Here is a 21,717-nt window from a genome sequence, read left to right on the forward strand (position 1 = left end):
CCATGACCACGTTTTATCTAAAAATCCACTTCTTTTACATATTTTTGTAGCGTTACATTATTATGAAAACCTAATGCGCAACAGAAAAACAAGGGCAGCTTTAGTATCAGCAAAAAAAAAAAATCTCAGATTGAATAATGCTGTAAGAATTTGGTGAGCAATATAGCACAACTCATAGCATAAAGATTAACTACATAAATTAATTCAAGGAGATAAATGCTAGCAATGTTAATGGATAGCATAGAACTAAGCAGGTAAGCAAAATGTCACGCACCAATCAGACATCTTTAAAGGGTGAGTCATTTTACTTTTATTGTAGTTTTATTAAAAGATGGCGGAGTTGGAACAGAGGATTTTTATTTGTACGGCACATACATAACCAAAAAGGCAAATACATTAACATAGTTTGCAGCGTGGTTACAGACAAAAAAAAGAAAACGAAACAGTGGTTCATGGTGCTCTCTCACAGCAAGCTGACTATGGCTCGTCTATAGCGTGTGACAAAAAAAAAAAAAAACATAATATTGAGAAAAATAACACACACAACTGTCAATATGATTATCTTTGTACACATTCCTTCATAGTAAAGCAACCACGGGAAGAAAGCCCAAAACAGACAGGTGGTTAATTAGCTCATATGTTAGCCTCAGTCACTAAATTAGTACTTGTCGTATTCTTAACAGTGAAATGATTGGGTTTTTCTTTCTGCATTGACTTGTTTTTCTCCTTAAAAGACACGTTTCATATTGTTTTACAATCGAAATACATTCTTGTGGTGATAATAACTGGCTTTGCTTTGCACTGGGTGCTTCTTATTAGACATGCATTTTTGGAAAAAAAAGGCCAGCTGAGTGGACAAAGACAGGAGGCTTCACACCCTAAATAATGACTTTTTTTTTATTTATTTTTTTTTTTACACCGTATACAAAATTAAAGGTTAAAAAGCCAGCAACTAGTGGTGTTAAAACAAAAAATAAAAAAGGGGGGTAAAAGCGTGAGGAAGCTCATACTTAGGACTCAGGCTTCTTTTTATTCTTCTTCAAGAAGGAAGGAGTGCGGAACTTCTTTTTCTTTTTGGAAGGGGACTTGCTGGGAGACTCGTCGCCTTCGGCGTCGGCAACTGCAGGTTCCTCAACGTCGTCGGCGGGTTCGGCGGCAGCAGGGGCGGGGACGGCGTCGGATTCCTCGACAGGAAGCGCTGGAGCGTCGAACGGGTCGTCGGGGGTTAAGTCGGGCAGGGTCTGCTTTAGGGTGGCGGCGTCACTGTCGTCCTTAAAGGTCGGCTCCGGCAAGGTCTCTGATGGGGAACAGTGGCAACAGTTCATGACAGAAAAGGTGCACTGTTGAGTTCACACCCCAACCAAGCTGCCGGAAGATACAAGCCCCTTTTACACCGCCTGGAAAAACCCAACCCAATTTTTTTCCCCCCAATGGCAGCCGTGTACAAACCGCACTGACACGGAACGAAGGGACCAAGTTGACTGCGTTACTTTCTGCTTTCGGAGGTAGGGTGACATAGCCTGGCAATCTTTCTTCCGCCTGTCAGGGATGACAACGGTGTCTACTCTAAACCCCTTTAGCACAGTCTTAAATGGCAGCTTTTTTTTTCCACCTTTCCTTTCCCAATTGCTGTTCTGTACCAACGGCACCAACATGGAGTCAGAGAACAAATTTGATAGCGCTATTTTCTGCCTTCGGAGATGTCAATCAATCAATCAATCAATAAATAAATAAATGTTGGCTGAAATCAAAATTTCAACAACAATTTAAGTTTGCTAATGCAACATTTTTTTTTTATTTTGCTGTTGTGAAAATTGGCTTTTCATAAAGAAACGAGGATGTGCCTTTTACTGAACCTGAACTGAAATATTTTGCTTGCGTTGTTGCCACGAATGCCATGAATTTCCCAGATGACATTTTTCTGCCTTTTTCGTGTCGTTGTTCTGTTCAAACGGCACCGAATCGGATTGGGGGACAAAGTCAACCTGAGCCCCTGAGCTTCGTTAATTCACATGAAAGCGAAAAGAACATTGCTCATAATCCTGTCAACATTAAAAAAACAAACACTGTATTTCCTCAAACGGTGGCCTCCACTCTAAAAGACACCACACCCCGATTAATGGATAGCTACGTGAAGAACGCTTCCTTCTCCATCACGTGCGATGTAATGACATTTACATTGCCGTGTTTTGCTTAGGATGTCTCTCCCATGCCCCAAAAAAAAAGTCAAACCGGAAAGAAGCAGAGAAAGCCACTACATGAGGAAATCAGAGTGCTCTTTCCATCAATTGGCTTTACCTTCATTTCAACAGCAAAATCTTAACAAGTGCCATTCCTTTGATCATTTCCACCCTGTGTATGTAGACAAAAATATGTCGATTACACTCTGCTACAGACGACGTTGATGCTCTCAAAAGGTTTTAAGAAAGCAAAAGCACACAAGTGAGGTCACAACACCACACGGCAACATTTTTAGCCTCCTGACACCTAAAACACTTCAAGCTACTTGTGCTATCCATCCATTATCTGAACGGCTTCTCCTGGAGCCTATCCCAGCTGTCTTTGGGCAGTAGGCGAGGCACACCCTGAACTGGTTCCCGGTCAATCGCAGGGCACCAACATGAAGAATCCGCGTTCACACTCACAATTTAGAGTGTCCAATCAACCTGCCATGCGTATTTTTGGAATGTGGGAGAAAACCCACGCAGGCATGGGGGGAAACATGCAAACTTACACGGGCAGGCCGGAGCGGAATCGAACCTACGACCTCTGCGCTCTCAGGCCATCGTACAAATCAGTCGACCACCGTGCCACCTGCAACTTGTTCGAATTATACAGAAATGATCCTAATCTGAAAGCGTCAAGTCAAATTTCTCTAACTTGGGTATTTTTCATAAGCTCCAAGTGAGCAATGAAGCGAAAGGGTCGCAGGGGGATAATCGAAATCTGAAATGAAGGCGTAGGCTTAAATGAAATAATATCAGTCACATGACGCTTACACAGCGAGCTAAAAACACCGGTTTTCGTGTTAGTCTGATACGATCCAGCCTATTACGCAACCATTCCTCTCCTACTCGGCCATACAGTTATGCATCTAAACAACATGGCGACAGCAAGAAGCCACACACGCACACGCAAATAAGGCACGTGTGTACCTGGAGAAGGAGACATCTGGAATGTAAAAAAAAAAAAAATAAATAACATTCAGGATTTCACCCCACCTTTTTGAGAAGAAACACGGTTATTCTGACAGCAGGTCGCGAGGTTAGCTCACAACAAAAAAAAAAGGGGGGGGGGGGGGGTTTACTTCAGGAGCACCTGCAACTCGATTTACTTTGTAGTTTACGCTTAGGCCGTTAGGTGGCGAGATCATTTGGAGCAGAATGTGTCTACCGTCGTTAGGCAAAAACTGCTTGCAGCATACATTTTATGTCGCCGTTCTCGGGGAGGTCATCAGCAGGTCGCAAAAACAACAACAACAAAAAAAAAAAAAAATGCAGAATGGAAATGTCAAAGAAGTGGAGTTCCACCTGCTACGAATATTGCTGTGCTGACCAAGTTGTGTAAAAAAAAAAAAAAGCACTGAAACATTAAACATTTCAGTCACAACTAATCTGTTTTTATTCATTTTCTATTAAAAACGGTTTTGTGATGCGAGTTGAGGGAGCTCTGAAATAAACCTCACTCACATCTAGGAGAAGCGTTAAGAGCCATGGAGTCGTTCGTTAGGCCACATAGCACAAGTATCACAGGCGTGCAGCAAGAGGAGGGACAAGCATGGAGATGGTTTGGCATGGGTGGGGCATTAGATGAGGAGGGGGGGGGCAGCGTGAGGGGTGACTGTACGTACTTACTATGGCAACAGGTACTCTTTTGCATTTCCATCTCCTGATTGTAATCGCAGCCACAAAGAAGAAAAGAAGCACAAGTAGGAACAAATGTCTATGCAGATCAAACCACAGGCACAGTGTTAAAATGAAATAATTAAAAATAAAATAAAAATTGGGGTGGCAGGGGGAGAAAGAATGGCGGCTCGCCATTCTTAGTGGACCCCAACGAGATGGGTGATGGAAGGCGGGAGGATCGAAGGGGGAGACGTCATCCAACAACAGCTCATGTCTTGGATTACAACTGACGTCAAAACTGCGCACCGTTTAGAGTTCCTCTCACCTTGACTTTAGAGAATTACAAATTAATTACACGTGACACTTTGGATGCTGCTGTGACGTAGTTGTAATCCAACTGTAATAAAGACCAAGAGGAAGGACATACTCGGACCTTATTATATTTTATAAACTTCGACCATAGGAAATAATTATATAATATATAATAAATATATAGTAAGCTAAATTGTCGCCATAAAAACGTTTCGGGAAGATTTCTACAATTTAATTGTCACACAAGTGCGATATTAAGTAAACAATGAGTAGTCATAGAAATATTAATAGTGTAAGACAGTATTGAAAAAAATAAATAACCGTTGCGCATTTCATGAAGTGAAATAAGTATGTGATAACCACGCTCTGAAAAACTTGAGTTAGTGCTTATAGAAAATAAAATAAAAAAAGTTTCTCAACTGCCACTTAGAAACTCAAAGTTTCAGCTCCCTCCAATTTTTTTCTCTATTGTGTTGAGGTCTGGCGATATTTTGTCGCCAACCATAATCACTTTACAAGCATAACAATTAGAGACTGAGAATTTCTTTGTCAGTCAACTAACAAGTTCAGCAAGGGAGCAATCAAATGATTTTCCAAAGAGAATGCTAACGTCCCAAAATGACGCCATGCAGTTTGAAATCAAAAGTTTTTTTGCGAAGGTTCGCCTGCTGAGGTGAAACGTCATTTACATTTTTTTTTTTTTTTAACATTCAATTTACGAACTTCACTCACAAATTAAATACGTTTCATTTTTGTGTTCTTATTTAGAAGGTAAAAGAAAAATAATGAGGGCCTTGATCTAAAAGAACAAAGAAAAGTGTTTATTACCCTCCCAATATAAGCTAGTGACTAAAAATCTGGAATATTTTTTTCAATGTTTACATTTCTTTTTATTTTATTATTCCTACAATCGTGCCAATTTTGCCTCTTGGCCTGTTATTACCCAAACACAGAACAATTGTAATGCGATTAAAACATGTAAACAGCCACACGGATGCATAGACACTCCATATCGCCACCGGAGATGATGGAAAGCCCGGCCGGATTCAAACCGAGCTGGGCCAGCCGCATCGCCGTGAGGTGGAATTGGCCCAACCTTACCTTCCTCTGCTCTGACTGGAGTGCTGGGTGGCGTACAGGTGGCCTTTGGCCCTTTGGCCTCCTCCTCCTCCTCCTCTTCTGCTGCTTCTGCGAATTGCTCTTGATCTGGGGAAACAACATAAGAACTTCATTTGACCAAAGGACAGAATAGAGAAAAAAACGCATTGATTGAAGGCAAGAGGGCATCATCCATTAAGTCACAGTTTAAATCCCCCTTTGAACATTTTGCAAAAAGCCAAATGAATTGACACATGGACAAAATCCTTGGTAAAGCAATGAAAAAACACATTCATCACCAAACAAAACTTGAAACTGACAAAAGCAATAATGAATACAAATGAATTGAAAGTGAGGCATGTCTAGAAGCCCCCAAATGTCGACGGGAGCAGAGAAGCGCCAGGAGGAAACAGAACCCTCGTTTATATGCCCTTCACATGGGTTCTTTTTAGCAATATTTTAAGGAACATATTTAAATATCGAAAATGAGGGGGGGGAATAAATAAATAAATAATATCACACCAGCCCCCCCCCCCCCCCTTTTTTTTTTTTAAATGGATCACTGGGGTTTGGCGAATCCACCTGGACAGTAATTCAAAAACTGTGTAACGCATTTCGGTCCTCATTGCCTTGATAGTCTTGAGATTTCACTGAACGCTGCACAGATTTAAGAATTTTTTTTTTTTAAATTGGGTGACGCAAAGCAGTGCAACCACTTAAGCAGGTCTCAAGAAACCTTATTGAGTTTGCTTGGTCAGTCCACAGATAGTAAAGTAAAACACGTTTACCCTATTTTACACGTCTAGTTAATGCAATTAGGGACAATTAGATCTTGCTTCTCCAAGCTCCTCCTTATAAGTTAATTTACTTAGCCGCTCATGGGTAGATTGTCCACTTTTAGGGTACCAACAACTTTGTCCACATGTGCAGTTTTCATTTAGTTTCAAAAGGTGCAGGAGAGAGAGTGGACACCAATAAAAAAAAAAAAGAAAAATCAATCAATCCAGGAAGGGTTAAGCAGGAAGAAGCATCGGCGTTCCAGTCCAAATACGGGCAGCTCTGATTGGAGAGGTTAAGCACAGCACACCACAGCAAAAGGCACGTTTGGATGCGAGGAGCGAGCACCCGGGGGCGTCCTCGGCTCCTCGTTCCAATCTGCGGAATTCTCGGATGCCTTCGACATCAGAGGAAGGGAGTTGAGGGCAGGGAAGTGGGAGCAGCAGACTCGGGACCCGCCCGGCGAGGGGAGAGAAGACAGGGCAGGGATGATCGCCTCCGCTTCACCTCATGTACCTTCAGCCTGAATCGCCTCCATCGGCTCCTTGCTGAGGGCTCGCAGCACGGCGCAGTGGAACTCCTTATGGGGGGAGTCCGGGGGGTCCACGTCTGCGAGGCCAAGGGTTGGGGGGCCCTGCCCGAACGCTGTCGCTGTGCCTTGCGCAGAGGGCGCAGGAGGGGGATCGGAGGCTTCAACCATCAGTGTACTTTTCAGCACGGGGGAGTGTGATGCCTGACAATCACCTTCTTCCTGCACTGTGAATCCATGTAGGCAGTGCACGTGTTGGTGGAGAGACATCATTACCCGCTATATTATAATACAAGTGATCGTCATATTTGGAACAACGCCCTATGACCTTAAATGCACAGTATTAAAGATGATCAGTTGTGTGCAAATTATTGTTTCACCCAATCGGTCTCAGTTCTCGCCATTTCTGTGCATTTCCCCATTAGTCTTTTGACATGAATTGTAATATAAGATCAGAATTCTGTGTTGTTTTGAGTTCTGATGGTCCACTTTTGAAATTTTTACAGGCATCGCCTTTTGGGTACGATCTCAAACTCCAGCAAAACACAACGCAACAATTTCTGAATTCAAACACGTTTCCAAATTAACGCCGTCGCTAATTTACCTTCAGGTCCTTTCTGCTTCAGCTCCACCTCTCGACGATACTCGTCCAGCTCTTGGTCGGTGAGCTTGTTGAAAGGGTTGGGGCCCTGCTTGCTGACAATCACCTTGGGCTGGTACTCCTTCTCGATGATGGCCTTGGATGCCGTCACCAGTTCCCCCTTTGGGACAAAGACGAGAAGGGAGAGGGGAAACAAAAACAAAAAGATACCTCACAATGATGGTAGAAGATCAAAATTGAAGCTGAAATTTGACTTTTACAGGAAACGGATTTTGTCGAGCAATTAGAACAACACAGTTCTGTATATAGAAAGCACAGAAACATTTGGCGGTAGAACTTTAATTCTATTCCTTTCATGAAAGCCGAGGGTACACTACAAAACGATGTAACCCAAATCCGCAATAACCCTCGAATCTACTACGCAAAGAGAGTACACGCGGAATGGGGCGAGTTGAATTGCAATGTTCTGCCTTGTTAAGTGACATATGAGTCTGTGTGTGTGTGTGTGTGTGTGCGTGCACGCGTTTATATATAAATGCCGGAACATTAAGACGATGCTGTGACGTTAAACACTGTACACTGACTTCTCCCATCCTGGCATATTTAAAGCATTTGTCGCCAGTATTCTATGAGTCACTCCAGTCGCTGCCACGAGCGAATGATCAACTTGTAAGATTCTGTGCAAAAGCACACACAGTTGCAACAATCTTTTACTTTTCTGGATCCTAATCACAGTACAACAAAGGTGGATACAATGCTGCAAATTTGCAGGATGGCTGCATAAAGGAGGCAAAAGTCTCTCCCGCGCAGAGCATAACCTCCTTTATGCACATCACACAAACAAGGCGACAGACTCTCGTGAGAGAGACGGGAAGGAGGAACAGATTAGTGACCGCAGCTGCAAGTACCTTTCTAATAGATCTAGCAGGACTATAGGACCCCTCGGAGGCATCGAGGCCGTCAATAGTGTCTGTACAGTCAGACAGAGGGGCATCCTGCAATAGTAAACCCAGTGAGGGCGGAAGGAGGTAGAAGGGGCGGCAGACTCATGTTAGCAATCGGGACTCTTGACACACACATGCAAAGGCGGAAAGGTCTCGCACAAGCAGCAGCATTGCTCAACTCACTTTGGTGTTCTGTACTCCATCCCCCTTCTCAAATTTCCTCATATAGTGGCCAGGGGTGTGTATTTACTAAACTGCACAATACCTATGAGGGGTATTTATTGGGGGGCTTTTAAATGTTACCCCCCTGGAATGAAACCATTTTTATATACATTCCGTATTTGTTTCAATTTGTGTTTTTTTGGCATAATGCATTTTCAGCCTCCGCGAGAGCCATGTTTCTACACTGTTGTATTTGTCCCACAAGGTATGAGACATTTGGAGGTGTGGCATTTATTTAATAAATTGGAGGCCACTATTCAAGGAAACGGCGACATTGGGTTGATTAGAAGACGAGAGATTGGAGATTTGATGACTTTATCGCATTTGATAGGAGTGGCATTGTATTTAGTTTGATTACACCTGCGCATCCACGGAAGCAAACGTGCAGAAAAGCGCTATACGCATGCAAAGTGAAGCGGCACCATGCTTCAAAGCGGCATCTGTGAATTTTAATATCAACTAACTCAATTAATGTATAAAATAGTTCTGTTCATTTCCTTCACATCCTGCTCTTACTTGTATGCTGGAAGCGGAAAAACTAACCCGACAAACGCAGATGAACGCATGCACACGAAACCTAAAAGTAGTCATGTCCATGAAGCCAGCTAAAGCTCATCCAATTAATCCAACTATGATATCATAATGCACAACGTTCACTTATAGCAGCTTTTTCTTTTTTTTTTTTTTTGGTATTCTGGGCTCCCGACCTGGAAAGACGATATTTTAGCCCCATTTCCACCAAGGAACCAACAAATGATTTCTGTTTTTGTTGTTAAAGGTTTTTTAAAGGCACCAAAAACACAAGACCGACCACAACAGTACACTAGGTGGCGCCGTACACACTGCAGTCCACTGATTTGTTGGCGTAGAAGAAAAACCTGCAGCCGCGACCCAACAAATGCAGATGTGGCGACGACGAGTGTGCAATGGTGCAGTTTGTCGGCATTTTGTAACGTGCATTAGTGACATCTACAGGACTGGAGTGGAACTGGGCATCAGATTAACCTGTTTGGTCTTGGCATAGGTATGTCCAAGTCTGACCTTCCTCTTGATAGGCAGGCAGGCAGTCGGATGTCAAGTTAATTACATCCTGCTTACTTGGTGGAAATGCGGAGTTTAATGTTCGTGTTTTGGTCAATTTGTTATGTATAAACCAAATATGAGTAATTATACAACCAAATAGGAGGCAATATTCCTTTCCAGGTCAGAACAGAAGTGACATTCAAGCACCGACCTGCTGAAAGTTGCGCTCCACCACCGAGGCAGCACACAGAACCTGAGACTGAGGTCCCGCGGTCTTAATGTCTTGCAGATTCTGCTCACGGATCTGCAACACAGAGACAAAAGAAGAATGGATCCTGTATATTGTAATCATAAACACAATCAGGAATGAAGTGTAACAGAATCCAACGCTACCTTATTCCGCATTTCCAGCACTTCTTTGGGATTGGTGTTCAACGGGATGAACTGATTGGCCACGGCGGCCTGGCGCATTCCGTCCTCTTTAGTCCACTGCGAACGCCAACAACAAAGTCATCACAAAAGAGAAGCAAGACGCTGAAAACCAAACTGAAAAACGTTTTTTGGGGGCAGGCTTCACTATAACGAAAAAAAAAAACATGCTCAACTGAAAACAAAAAGACAAAAATGGGTTGGCATGAAAAAATGATTTGAATGAAGTGAGTCAGTGGTTAGAATTCTTTTTTTTTTTTTTTTTTAAATCACTAGCATTAGCCACAAACGCGAATTCACCAAAACATTTATATCAGCGAATAACAAATAGTGGCCTCCCCTCTAGCAGAAGTTATTGACACATCAATAAATAAACGCCACACCGCAATAAAACCTTTGCGGCTTCATTTAATCTGACCGACTGACAGTATATAACGCGTGTTGGTCAGCATGGAATAATTCAACTTCCTCTTTCAACCATTTTAACCAGAAAGGGCAGCTTTACAGATGCCACTGCAGCTCTGCCGGCAGTACGTGTTGTGATAAAGAAGACCCTTTTAGAATCACACCTCATTTTTTAAGACGAGACCACCATGAGTCGCATTAGATGTCAGTGAAGTCTAAAGAGAAAGTACTGAAAAAAATAAATAAATACAAATAATTTTGATTTCATGAATTATTACCTATCACGAACAAAATGCATTGTGCTGTAAGACTGGATCGGAGACAAGAACCGTCAACAATCACTATTTGCGGACATTTGTAGACACAGCCACAAGATCTGCTTTATGCAAAAAAATCTGGTAATGCTCAGCAGGATTGTAAAAAAACTGAATCAGTTCCAACACAAAAAAGGAAGCATGAGCAGCAGGTGAAAAAAAAAAGAATCTAGCTTTCATGCAAGAATTATTTTCTTGTCAAAAATTGTGACTGCAGGAAACTCATGACTTTTTAAACGCAGTATTGGTGTTAAATGGGAAAGAAGAGAAGGAATGTGGGTCGAGCGTGAAGATGGACATGTAAACACAATATATATACTCACTGAGGAAGAGCCTCACAACACAACATCTCCTACTTTTCCAACAGGAGATAATTAATTTTTATGAAACCAGTTCAAATTAGTGTCCCCCCCTCATCCCGCTGCCAATCATGCAGATTTAAAGAAAATTCAAATAAACTTAATTAGAACCAATTGCTAATTTTGTATTTCTTTTTTTTAAAGGCAAATCATAAATTCAAGATGCATAATCCTGGAAAAAAAAAAAGGTCATTCAGCCTGTGTTACGTATGCAAGCAATTGACTCTTTTAGCTTGGGAAGACAATGGAAAATAAAGTGTCGAGCAGAGTGGTGAGCACCCCCTGCTGCTCGCTCCTCTGGGAAAAACATCCTTAACAAAACAACAATGACGCATTACGCTACCCACACATGCAGTGGGGCAGCTGGTCGGCCGTCGTGACACATTCAAGGACTGTGGGGGGGACAATAAGCCGCACGATGATTAAAGCAACCAACAAAGATCCTGTGAAAAATTTCATAAAAATACTTGTCAACATGTATCAATACAATTTTGATATTGTATTTAGAAGGTTGGGAGAATCGCAGAATGTTCTAAATTGCTGTTTTTGTTTTTTACCAAATATTGAATAATTACACGCAGTCCACCGATTTCTGCAAGTATTCAGTTTTAACTCCCATCCTTAATAAATGTCATATATCCAAGAATAGACTTGTATTGATTAAATCAAGGTAGTTTTCATACAGGTTGCATCTTAATGTTGCATTTAGAGTGAATTCTTCATTTAGTTAACTCGGATTCATTCGCATTTTAATTCAATTTATTGTTCTTGCCTTTTTGCAAATAAATATATTCGGGGAAAAAAATTATTTTCCATATCGAAGCAATTTAAACAATGAGGGGAAATATTTAGTAGGGTGGAGTTATTTTTTTAATGCTAAAATCTGAGTTTCAGAAAATGTCGCTCATACTATAATTTTCAAAAAGTCAATTTTGAGTGTATTAAATGGACCTAAAAAAAATTAAAATGGTTTTTAAAAATTCCAATGTTAGGCTATTGAGTTTACAGTGTCTGCCCTGTTCACAAAAAGAAAAACAGAATGTATCACATTCCTCTCCGCTCCATGTTAAATCTGCATATTGCATAATGATTTCCCATTTTAACCAAATGTTGCTTCCGGAAAAGGCACATTAAAAACAAGACAGACAAAAAAGCCCATTTTTAGGGACTATGAATGGATAAAATAATTGGGAAAATAAGTATTTCTATTTCATCAGTTCACCATTTTGATTTTAACAAGGGTGAAAAGTGAAAAGTGGTGTTTTATTACGCTTTGTAGTTTGCAAGAAGGCAATCGGACTTTTCCCCTCACAGCCCAGTACACCAAGATGTCGACCAACTGCCGCCAACATGGCAGCTACTGTATAAACACACACACACACACACGTATACTATGAACAATAAGGTAGGCACAGACCAAGCAGTTGGTTATACAGCTTGGCACGCAGACACCGGACGAGAGAGACTGCAGCAAGGGTTTGACGTGATCGTGTGTTATGTTCGTCCACACCTTAGGCTTCGACTTGGGGCTGCCGCCATCGGGCCCGTCCTCGCCAAGCTCATCGGGCCGACCGCCGGCATTGAGCCAGCGGGTCTTGTCGCGCTGGCCGCGCTGGAAGCTGTGTTTCATTGGGGAGCGAGCGCCCGAGTCGCTGTCCTCGCCGTAAGAGTAACCGGCGGAGTGAGCGCTCTCCACGTCACTGTATTTTTTACCTTTGTCTCGCAGTGCCGGACAGCGGTAAGGGTAGCCGGTCCGATAGCCCTGATGGGGAACAGACAATAGTGATTTAAGCCGCATCCTGAAAACGATAGGACTCCCATATTTCAGGTTGACATACCAAGTTGTCGAGCATTCGCATGAGAGCCTCAAACTCTTGCTCCCCTACTAGCCACTTGGGCTGGGCAGACGACCCGTCGCCGACAGGCTCGGGAACGCGAGGACGGGACTTGTACTTGCTCGGGTCGAGCATCACCAGGTTATCTGGGCCTCCAGCGCTGGCCAGTGTTCGCACCTACAGAAAAATAAGTGAAACATGATATAGAATATTATTTTTGGAAAAGAAAAAACAAAACAAAAAAAACAGATGAAATACATGTTTGATTATGTAACTTCCAAGGAGCGGATAAAAGGCCTACAGTTCATTTCGAGTCTGGTATATTGATTTGGAATCAGTTGAGGTCGTCTCTCAGTATGAATTCCAAGGAGCTGTCACTGTCAAGTGAGGCAAGCCATCTTTAGGCTGCCCCTTGGCACAACAGAAAACATCGAAATTGTCCATGAAGTTGAAAAAAATAAAATCTCTCTCACCTGAATCTCACAGGCGCTGACCAGGTTGTGGATGTAATAGAATGCTTCCTCCGCAGTTTCGCCGACAGACACCAAACCGTGGTTCCTCAAGATAAGCACCTGGCGTGATATGAGCGCATGGAAGTGTCTTAGGATGAAAACCAAAAAAAAAAAAATATGAACAGCACATATCGAGATGGTACCTTGGCGTTTTTGCCCAAGTTTTTCTGAATGACGACGCTTTCCTCATCGTCCACCAGTATGCCTTCGTAGTTATGGTAGGCCACCTCACCAACCGCAAGAGCCTCAGGCGAGATGGGTAGCAGGCCGCATTTCATCGCAGACACCTGGAATTACAATGATCAAACATTTGTGATAAGAACCTTATGTTTGTTGTCCAGTAGTGACGGGTACACTTTTAGATTTCACAACTTGTGAGTTGGCGTGCATCCATTGAGACATTACAGACTTTTTTTTTTTCAAACTTCTTTTCTTCCACTAAGACAGTTTAGGGCAAGGTCGTAATCAGGACGCCAAACAAAAAAAATGTTCAGTTTATTTTCAGACTTACCGCTGCGCCTGCAGCCGTGTGTATATGGACGACGCACTTGACATCCGGCCGCGCAGCATAGATGGCGGCGTGGAGATTGAAGCCGGCCGCGTTGACGCCGAGGTTAGTACTTCCCCGATCTACGATGTCACCCAAGAGGTCAAGTTTCACCTGAAGGACAGAAGATGCAAAATGGAATGATAAAAAGAGGGCAAAAAGCAGAAGAACATCAGCGCAAAAACAGCGACTCACCAGGCTCGATGCAGTGACTTCACTATGCAGGAGCCCGAAAGGGACAATGAGGAAACGTTCTTGGTCCGAGTTCACCCTCACCTGGAGGCAGGAAAATAAGTCCCGTTACAGCGGAGGTTCCGCCAATTTGACGTTTTGATGTAAATCATCTTACGGTCAGATGGTTGTAGATGAGTTGCGACCAGCCAAACAGGTCGGTGAGCCGGTAGAACGCTGCCAGCTTGCATCTGAGAAGCTTCTCGCCTTTGTCATACGAGATGGAATCCGAGCCACGCAAATCGTTCACCGGAGTCACCATACCCAAACCTGATAAAAAAAAAGGATTCATATCGGAAGGGGTCAGTCATGGCCATAAAATGTGGTGCTATGATCCTATCATACATACGACATACTTGGCCAATGATTTTGATCCAAATTCTACCTTAGATGCAAAAATTATACAGAATATTGAAAATACTGGTAAAAAAAAAATGGCCAAACATCAATTGTGAAAATCAAAACAGGGTAAATGAAAATGAAAAAAAAAAAACAAACAAGTTTTTGAAAATAGTGTGCCAACGGACCGAAAAAAGTCAGACTTACTCATGTTGAGCGCCGCCATACCCCCCTGCGGCGCAGCAGGACACATGGAGGGCATGCTGGTGGTCATGAAGTCGGCAATCTGCTGGAGTGCCAGCAGGCTCGTGGGCGTCTTGCCCTTCTTCAGCTGATCTTGGATCATGGACTCCAGCTCGTCGCAGAACACCTGCAAAGTCAACCCACAGGAAATACGACATTATTCCTCCGTGGAAAGACAAGAGATGCTTTTCACATATCACAATCGACCGTTATTAAAACAGTGGATGTCTTTGTGCTGAGCATTCAGTTGCTCATACTCACAGAACGCTGTTAAGGATACATCATGTGATACGTTTGGAAGCCTGCCGATTTGTATGCTAGCGCAGTTAAAATGTCCGTGCAGAGATTGACAGCTAAGCAATACATCAAAACATGTTTTCAGTACATCTCTGCTGCCAGTGTTCGACCCTACACTTTTTTTCCCCCATTGATTTATGTCATGATGTCAAACATGCGGCCCGCGGGCCGGATCAGGCACGCAAACAGGTTTAATCCGTGATACAGCATCCACACAGATACAATACGACCACCAGTGTTGTCAAGGTGTCTTCAGGAATTCAGTCTATTAGCACCCTCTATTGGTGGAATGGTGATACTGCAGTCCAGCAATAAAAGTCAACTCATCCCTGTTAGTTCAGTTTTTACACCGGGTGCCCATTCTGACACACCCCAATCATTTTTATCTTGTATAGTTTTATCAAGGACTTGTATTCAAATTCTCATGAGTGGTTCTGTTAGTCAGTTAACTAACTGACCGGGCTCTGCAATATCATTGAGACCCGTTTCTTCTGTTCCATCATATTGAAGTCCTGGCGTAGGGCGGGCGCCATGTTCCTCTCGCGCTGGTACTCGGGGCTGCTCTCGTCCACCACCCGGTCAAAGTAGCGCTCCTTGTGGGGGGCGGTGGCGGGAGGGTGGGCAGTCACCACTCCGGCACCTGAGTCGCCGTTCATCCTGGCCTGGCCTCCTACAGGGGGACAGTGAAAGTTTTTTTTTTTAGCTTGATTTGCAACAAGATGCAGGTGAAACTTTCAGTCACCATCAAGAGGTGATTATGTTTATTTCAGTTATATATATATATATATATATATATATATATATATATATATATATATAAAAAAGTTTACTTTGGACGTTACTGGACCAGTGTCAGACTGGAACACAAAATATTATTTAAAAAAAAAAAAAGGATTGATACGTGTTACTAGCTAACTATCAGTTGCATACATGAAAACATTCTTTAGCAAGCAGATACTAATATAACTAACACGTAGCTAGAAAAAAACAATTATTTTCGAAAGGTAAGTAATTCTATTTTAGTTTTATTCGACATGAGTGTTGAAGTTAGTCTATTCAATACCATCTCCTTTCCTCCCATTTCCAATCGTGTTAAAATATGAAGCCCAACTGAAGGATGATAAAATGCTGATGGGACAAAATTAATCTGCGCAAGTCATCATGTAACTGCTACTTCCTGTCACATGACTTCCCTGAGAGGTTTGGCCTTGAGCGGGGATCAATAAGAAAAAATGTTCAGCCCAAAGTTCCATGACCTTGCTTCCCAGATCCAAAACAATCGAGTTCTGTCTGTCCTGACTCACTTATTAGATTTCAACGCAAGCCGGCGCGCTTCGTGTCAACTTGAGCATCCTGAACTGAGTCACCGCTAAGCACAGTTAAAGGGGACAGCATTTGACAAAAAGGACTTGTTAAAGGTTGTAAACGAAAGTTGTGTCGGTTCAAGCATCAATAGTAAAATTAAACAGACAAGTAAATCTTTTATCTGTCTGCAGTTTTACACATTTTAAAATTCGAACATTACATTATACTGTATATTATGTACACACACGCAAACACACTCCCTGTACGCCCTTTAAAAAGTAACATTTTCAGGCCAATGCAAAAAATGAACACGCACAACTGTTCGCAACAATAGTGTCAGGAGATAAAGGAAGCTTTCTCCCGCCTACGAGTCAGGCGTCATCTCACAACTCCTCATGCCGCCTCGAAAAAACGTGGGCGCAGGGACGGCAGGGGTGGCTTGGCGATCCTCCAGTCCTGTTTCAGAGCGCCATCTCTATGGATACCCAACAGGTTGCTATGGTAACGGGACGGTCTGGTAAAGATTACTGTTATGTAACGGCAGCTGTGGGCTAAGACTGTAGCAGTACAGTCGGTGTGAAAAGGCGCAAACAGCTAACGTGTATACCTGAATATGCATTAGGCGTGAAACATAAGCAAATAAAGACTCACACAACTGGAATGGTCGCCGATTAAAAGGAAGGGTGTGGTGAAAAGCTGCAGCCAATGCATCAGCCTAAACAGACTAAACCTTTTTGGGCGTTTTCTTCAACTAAAACTAGACTAAAATATTTTGAGTTTTTGTTGACTAAAACTAGCACAAATAGGAATGACTAAATGTGACAAAAACTAAAAGACGAAGACTCTCGTGTTAGTGCAGGGTGGGCAAAATTTTTCATTGACGGGCCACAATGGGTTCTAAAATTTGACAGAGGGGCCGGACCAGGAGCAGATGGATGGAGTGTTTTGGTAACCTCACCTCATCGGAGAAAAAAAAAATACATTTAATTTTAAATGAAAGCGAACAAAAGCATTACATACAACAATCTCCTTGAAAAAACACATTATTTAGAAAATAAAAAATTAACAATGTTTATTCATTTAATTTTTTTCAAGTTCGGCCGCATGTGGCCCCCGGGCCGTAGTTTGCCCACACCAGTGCTAGTAGGTTGACAGAACATTCATCTGGTCAAACTGGCAGGTGCTCACGTGCAACCTGATGCTTTCCAGCCTGTCAAACTTTTTAAAGGCACGCAACACACACACACACACACACACACACACACACACACACACAAGCGATGTCGGGCATTTTGTACTACAGCTCGGCCAGGAGGTTAGCGCGCAAGTTTTGTCATGATGAGTTTATCTGCCACTGACTGCACAGGCCAGGCCTGATATAGTGTTCGTGTTGGTGTGTTCAATACAGCGGCTGTGCATTTATCTAGCTGCTGCACGCCATATTGCACAAACAGACTGGTGAGTGATTGGGGAGTGAGGAGTGCAGGTAAACAACAAACTCCTGGGGGAAGAATGTGAGGCAAGGAGTTGAGACAAATGCAAACTGCTAAAACAACTTATGTACTCTATGTGCCTCCAGATCACCCGTGGCCGTCGTGACGAGAAGCGCTCTACAAACATAGCTGGCTAGAGGGATGAATTGAAACGATGGCCACATTTTGAAATGCACAGCAATGAAGGGTGTGGCAAGTGTGTGAGGAAGAGAAACACATACACTGCCATGCATAAGTGATGTGTGCAGTGACTGTGGTGGTGGCAACACACAGGCAGACTGACTCAGTCCTGTGGGAGTTATCAGACATTCTATACTCAATCACTGAAGGGCTCTTTCGCAGCCAGCATGAAGAGGAAGCTAAAGGGAGCATCTCAAACATAAGTGTGATGATAACCATAGAACCAGCAAACCCACTGTGATGTGTGAAAGCATCTGGCGGCTCAGTAGAGTAGACCAATAGAATTCAAGCTCAACCGGTCGCCGCACAAACATTTTTTTAACCAAGTTGACCAACTCCCGTCCTTGAGGGTGTTTTAGACGCTTCCCTCCTCCAACACATCAGATTCAAATGATCAGGATCGTTATAAGGCTCTCGAAGAATCTAAATGTTGTTTTAATCAAGTAGACTAACAAAAACAACATGTAGGAGAATTTATTGGCGAATGACTGGCATGGAGGAAAACGTTTGCTGTCCCAGAAATTAAGAAAAACGTTTTTTGATTGAATTGTATTTATATATTTATCTTAAATTATCTTTACACTTGCATAGATTAAGTGTAGTATCTTGAAATTGCCACACACTATCTGATTAACTTTTTTTCATGATAAACTTTTTAATTTATCTACTACTATGGTTATACACACGTAGTGCTTGTAAATTCACCCAATTTCTCAAGTGGTGACACTTAATTAGCAACTAATTGTGCTGACTGGAATGCATACTTTAGCATGCAAGAACGATACAATACATGACAAGCCTCTGCATCAAAATAAATCTACGTATAGCATTAATCCTTACAGTAAGCGAAAAATATATTCAGGCACCGACTCAAGTTGCTGTTGGAAATGTACAATAAGGCACCACAGGCCTGCGCTAGCTAAGAGAATATGTGTTAACTTAAAACACATCACCGCGTATGTTCTTCTTTTTCTTCTAAATGTGACCGGAGGATTTTTACTGTAAAACGACTTGCTCCGCCAGTGTTGCAAAAAAAAAAAGTGCACACCCACTTCCCCTGCAGCCTCCATTGATCAAGCAGCGACACATTAGCAAAACAACGTTAGCTTGCTCGCAGCCACTTTTCAAACATATGGCGCACGCAAAAACAAGCCAGGAGCCGTGTTGCACCGGGCAAACGACATAAAACCCGTCCGTTCCAAGCTTACCCTCTCGTAGACGAGGTGATGAAATGTAACCGTTGTCAGTTGAAGGCAGGCAAGCAAGCAAATTTCACTATTTTTGTCCACAGAATCTGACGATAACAGGGTGAAATATTGGCCCCCACCCGTGTGTTAAATTGGTCGTCCCCCTATATTTTGGCTCCTCCCTGTCCAGTGTCAACCATCATCCCGATTTGGGTGCGGCCAAACGTGAATTCCAGTTTCTCATTGGCTAAACAGATACATGTGACATTACTGGCAAATCTGATTGGACGATAACTGCGTAGTCCCACCTATCGAAAAGTAAAATCCTTTGGGAGGCGTTTTATTGGTAACACGTGACGCTACTCGCACGTCTAATTGGACGATGAGCGTTTAGCTCAGCCCATTGCATGGCGTCTTTAGGTTTCATTACTTGTTTAAAATTGGAGAATATATTAATAATACATATTAGCAATTTAGTTTGACCACTTTTAGCTGTCTTGTTTTCACTTTTAGTACCGTTTTTAAGTAGTTTGTATTAAGTTTATAAAGCGCCTAAATGCTTTCGGGGTCCGAAATTTGTGCAAACCCATACGGAAAAAAGCCAATCACATACTGGTAAATTTAATGGCTTTACTCAGCGACACAATTCCTTAAATTATTAGAATTATTATTAGGTTACATTATTTTTTAAATAATTACATAACGCGGCTCCTGCCATTTTGTTAAGTTAGAAAGCAGTTAAGTTTGCCATCCACTAGAGAGCGCTGTCGACAAATTTATGAGAATAGGCTTGTCCTGTGAGGAAAATAACAACAAATCCCCCACGTGCTCTTTCACTTAACCTTTCTAAACAACTCGAGCTTTTAAAAGCTTCTTGCAACGTGACATTCGTTACTTTCAAGGGTTTACTACTAGTTGATGATACTTTGTCAACACTGTCACAGGAAGCTGAACTCTTAACCTTCTAATTTCCTCCAATTAACCATATGACACCTTAAAGGAATTGAAAAAGAAGACTGATATTGAGCCAAAAATATGCAGTGTACATGTAAGAGGGAAGAGCCTCAGGTGAGAAAACAAATGTTTCCCTTTGTCAACATATCTTATGTCTGTCCAACAGGAAATCTGCAATAACATGATATTTGAGGAGCTCAGCAACAGGCTCGGCAAGGTAGGAATGATGAGAAGAGCTTGGTTGCACGTTGTTGTGACACGACTCAGTGATGACTGTATTGCCACAGGAAGTGTGGGAAATACTTTTTGCAAGGCAGGGTTACCAAACTGGGTTCTTGAGCCAAAATTTTGATTCCCCATGATCAAAGTCGCCTTTAACTACTCCTAGAGTGGCGCAGGCCTCCCTTTCGCACATCCTCCAGCTTGTGCTCTTCTGTAAAATTACCATCATTGGGTCCAGCCTGCTGGTGTGCAGCGTTACACCATGAAGTGCACAGGATTTACGCTGATCACGAAAATAGAGCTGTTAAGCATGAAACCAGTAGACTTGAAAAGCTTCCACTCTGGTCGCAAAGGTAACGGAAGCCGGACCCGCCTTTTGTCCACCAGAATATTTCCCATGGTGTGGGCTGACTCATTTGCATGAGACATTAAAACGGGCTGGTTTCTGCACGACAAGAAATAGGGGTTGTAAAGTGAAATCTAATTCTTGATGCTTGGGGTATTTTGACCAATGCATGTCACATAACTAAGAACTGTTTGAAATTGTGAAAAGTCTTCTACACCGAAAGTCACTGGGCTGTGTTTTTACCCCTGACTTTTGCCGTTTGCACCATTAATTAGAGAAGACACTCTGCTACGACCTGTGACTTATGTCTAATAATCTAAGCCGGGTCATCGCGTTCTCTCGAGACTGATCCGCGACCAGCCTCTGCTGACCCTTGCCGGGCTGAGAATAATTGCGCAGTCTGCCTTTGCAGCATGGATACCACCGGCTCGAGACACTAAATATACTCGACTGGTGAGTCTGAAGAGCTCAGGCATTGAGATAGTATGCTTAGACTGGAAATCCACACCTTGCAGCACAATGCTACGTCCTTTGTGAACGGGAGGAATTATTTCTGACTTCCAGCCAGTGCGATTTGGAAACGCTACAGTTGAATGTAATTCTTAGAAAACTTGCATGCAATGAGATTCAAATAAAAACGGTATGGCTGCTTCGAATAAATGTTTTATTATTTCACCATAAGCAAGGCCATACACTGTCACAGGTAGTTATCATCGGCCTATTGTAACTAGTGAAAAACTTTGTCACTCAGCATAAATCTAAATGACCAATTCAACCACTTCCTTTCCGTTTTTATGATGTTGCTTCATAAACTGTGGTTGAAGTTTTGGAATAAGTAATGTATTGCTTAAACTAATTTGTAAAAAGGTAAAGAAAAAGCATCAATGAAGCAATATTGCTTGTAATTTTTTTAAATATATATATATCTATTTTTATTATTTTTTTATAATAATAATTTTTAATACAACCGACAATGTATAGAAAAATCCAATTTCCTGACCTTTATAAATCCTTGCATGCTCTTGTGTGGTGGGGAATTTATTTTTTTCAAACTTTAGCAGCCAGTTTTTGTCATTCATAATCGTACCTCTGCATAAAAAGTGGCAGTTGTGAGGACGAAGGATTCCGATCTCATCTCTCTCTCTCCTATTTCTTTGCATGTTGTCGC

At 42.3% G+C, this 21,717-nt stretch overlaps 1 protein-coding gene across 9 annotated transcripts; it reads right to left on the minus strand.

The window, feature by feature from the left end:
- Nucleotides 1–286: 286 nt before the first annotated feature.
- On the minus strand, nucleotides 287–19,195 carry add1 (adducin 1 (alpha)). Of its 9 annotated transcripts, XR_015839720.1 has the most exons (20): nucleotides 19,049–19,195; nucleotides 15,321–15,532; nucleotides 14,530–14,692; nucleotides 14,102–14,253; nucleotides 13,948–14,028; nucleotides 13,717–13,866; nucleotides 13,349–13,492; nucleotides 13,167–13,265; nucleotides 12,697–12,870; nucleotides 12,276–12,620; nucleotides 9,745–9,840; nucleotides 9,563–9,655; nucleotides 8,071–8,157; nucleotides 7,166–7,322; nucleotides 6,549–6,788; nucleotides 5,259–5,363; nucleotides 3,855–3,888; nucleotides 3,156–3,171; nucleotides 2,299–2,352; nucleotides 1,168–1,297 (listed from the first exon to the last, which is right to left on the minus strand). XR_015839720.1 is itself a non-coding variant. In XM_088281048.1 (18 exons), coding segments are annotated over exons 2-18 (2,319 nt in total). In that variant the 5' UTR covers nucleotides 15,519–15,532; nucleotides 19,049–19,195; the 3' UTR covers nucleotides 1,148–1,296. The 9 variants fall into 9 exon arrangements, 7 of the variants coding, with proteins under 7 accessions (XP_088137172.1, XP_088137169.1, XP_088137171.1 ...); XR_015839721.1 differs by lacking the exon at nucleotides 3,156–3,171; XM_088281048.1 differs by lacking the exons at nucleotides 2,299–2,352; nucleotides 3,156–3,171 and having other exon boundaries at nucleotides 1,148–1,297.
- Nucleotides 19,196–21,717: the final 2,522 nt, after the last annotated feature.

The sequence above is a fragment of the Idiotropiscis lumnitzeri genome, chromosome 18 (assembly GCF_059441095.1).
Source record: "Idiotropiscis lumnitzeri isolate Australia: NSW breed Sydney's pygmy pipehorse chromosome 18, RoL_Ilum_1.0, whole genome shotgun sequence".
NCBI classification, from domain to species: domain Eukaryota; kingdom Metazoa; phylum Chordata; class Actinopteri; order Syngnathiformes; family Syngnathidae; genus Idiotropiscis; species Idiotropiscis lumnitzeri.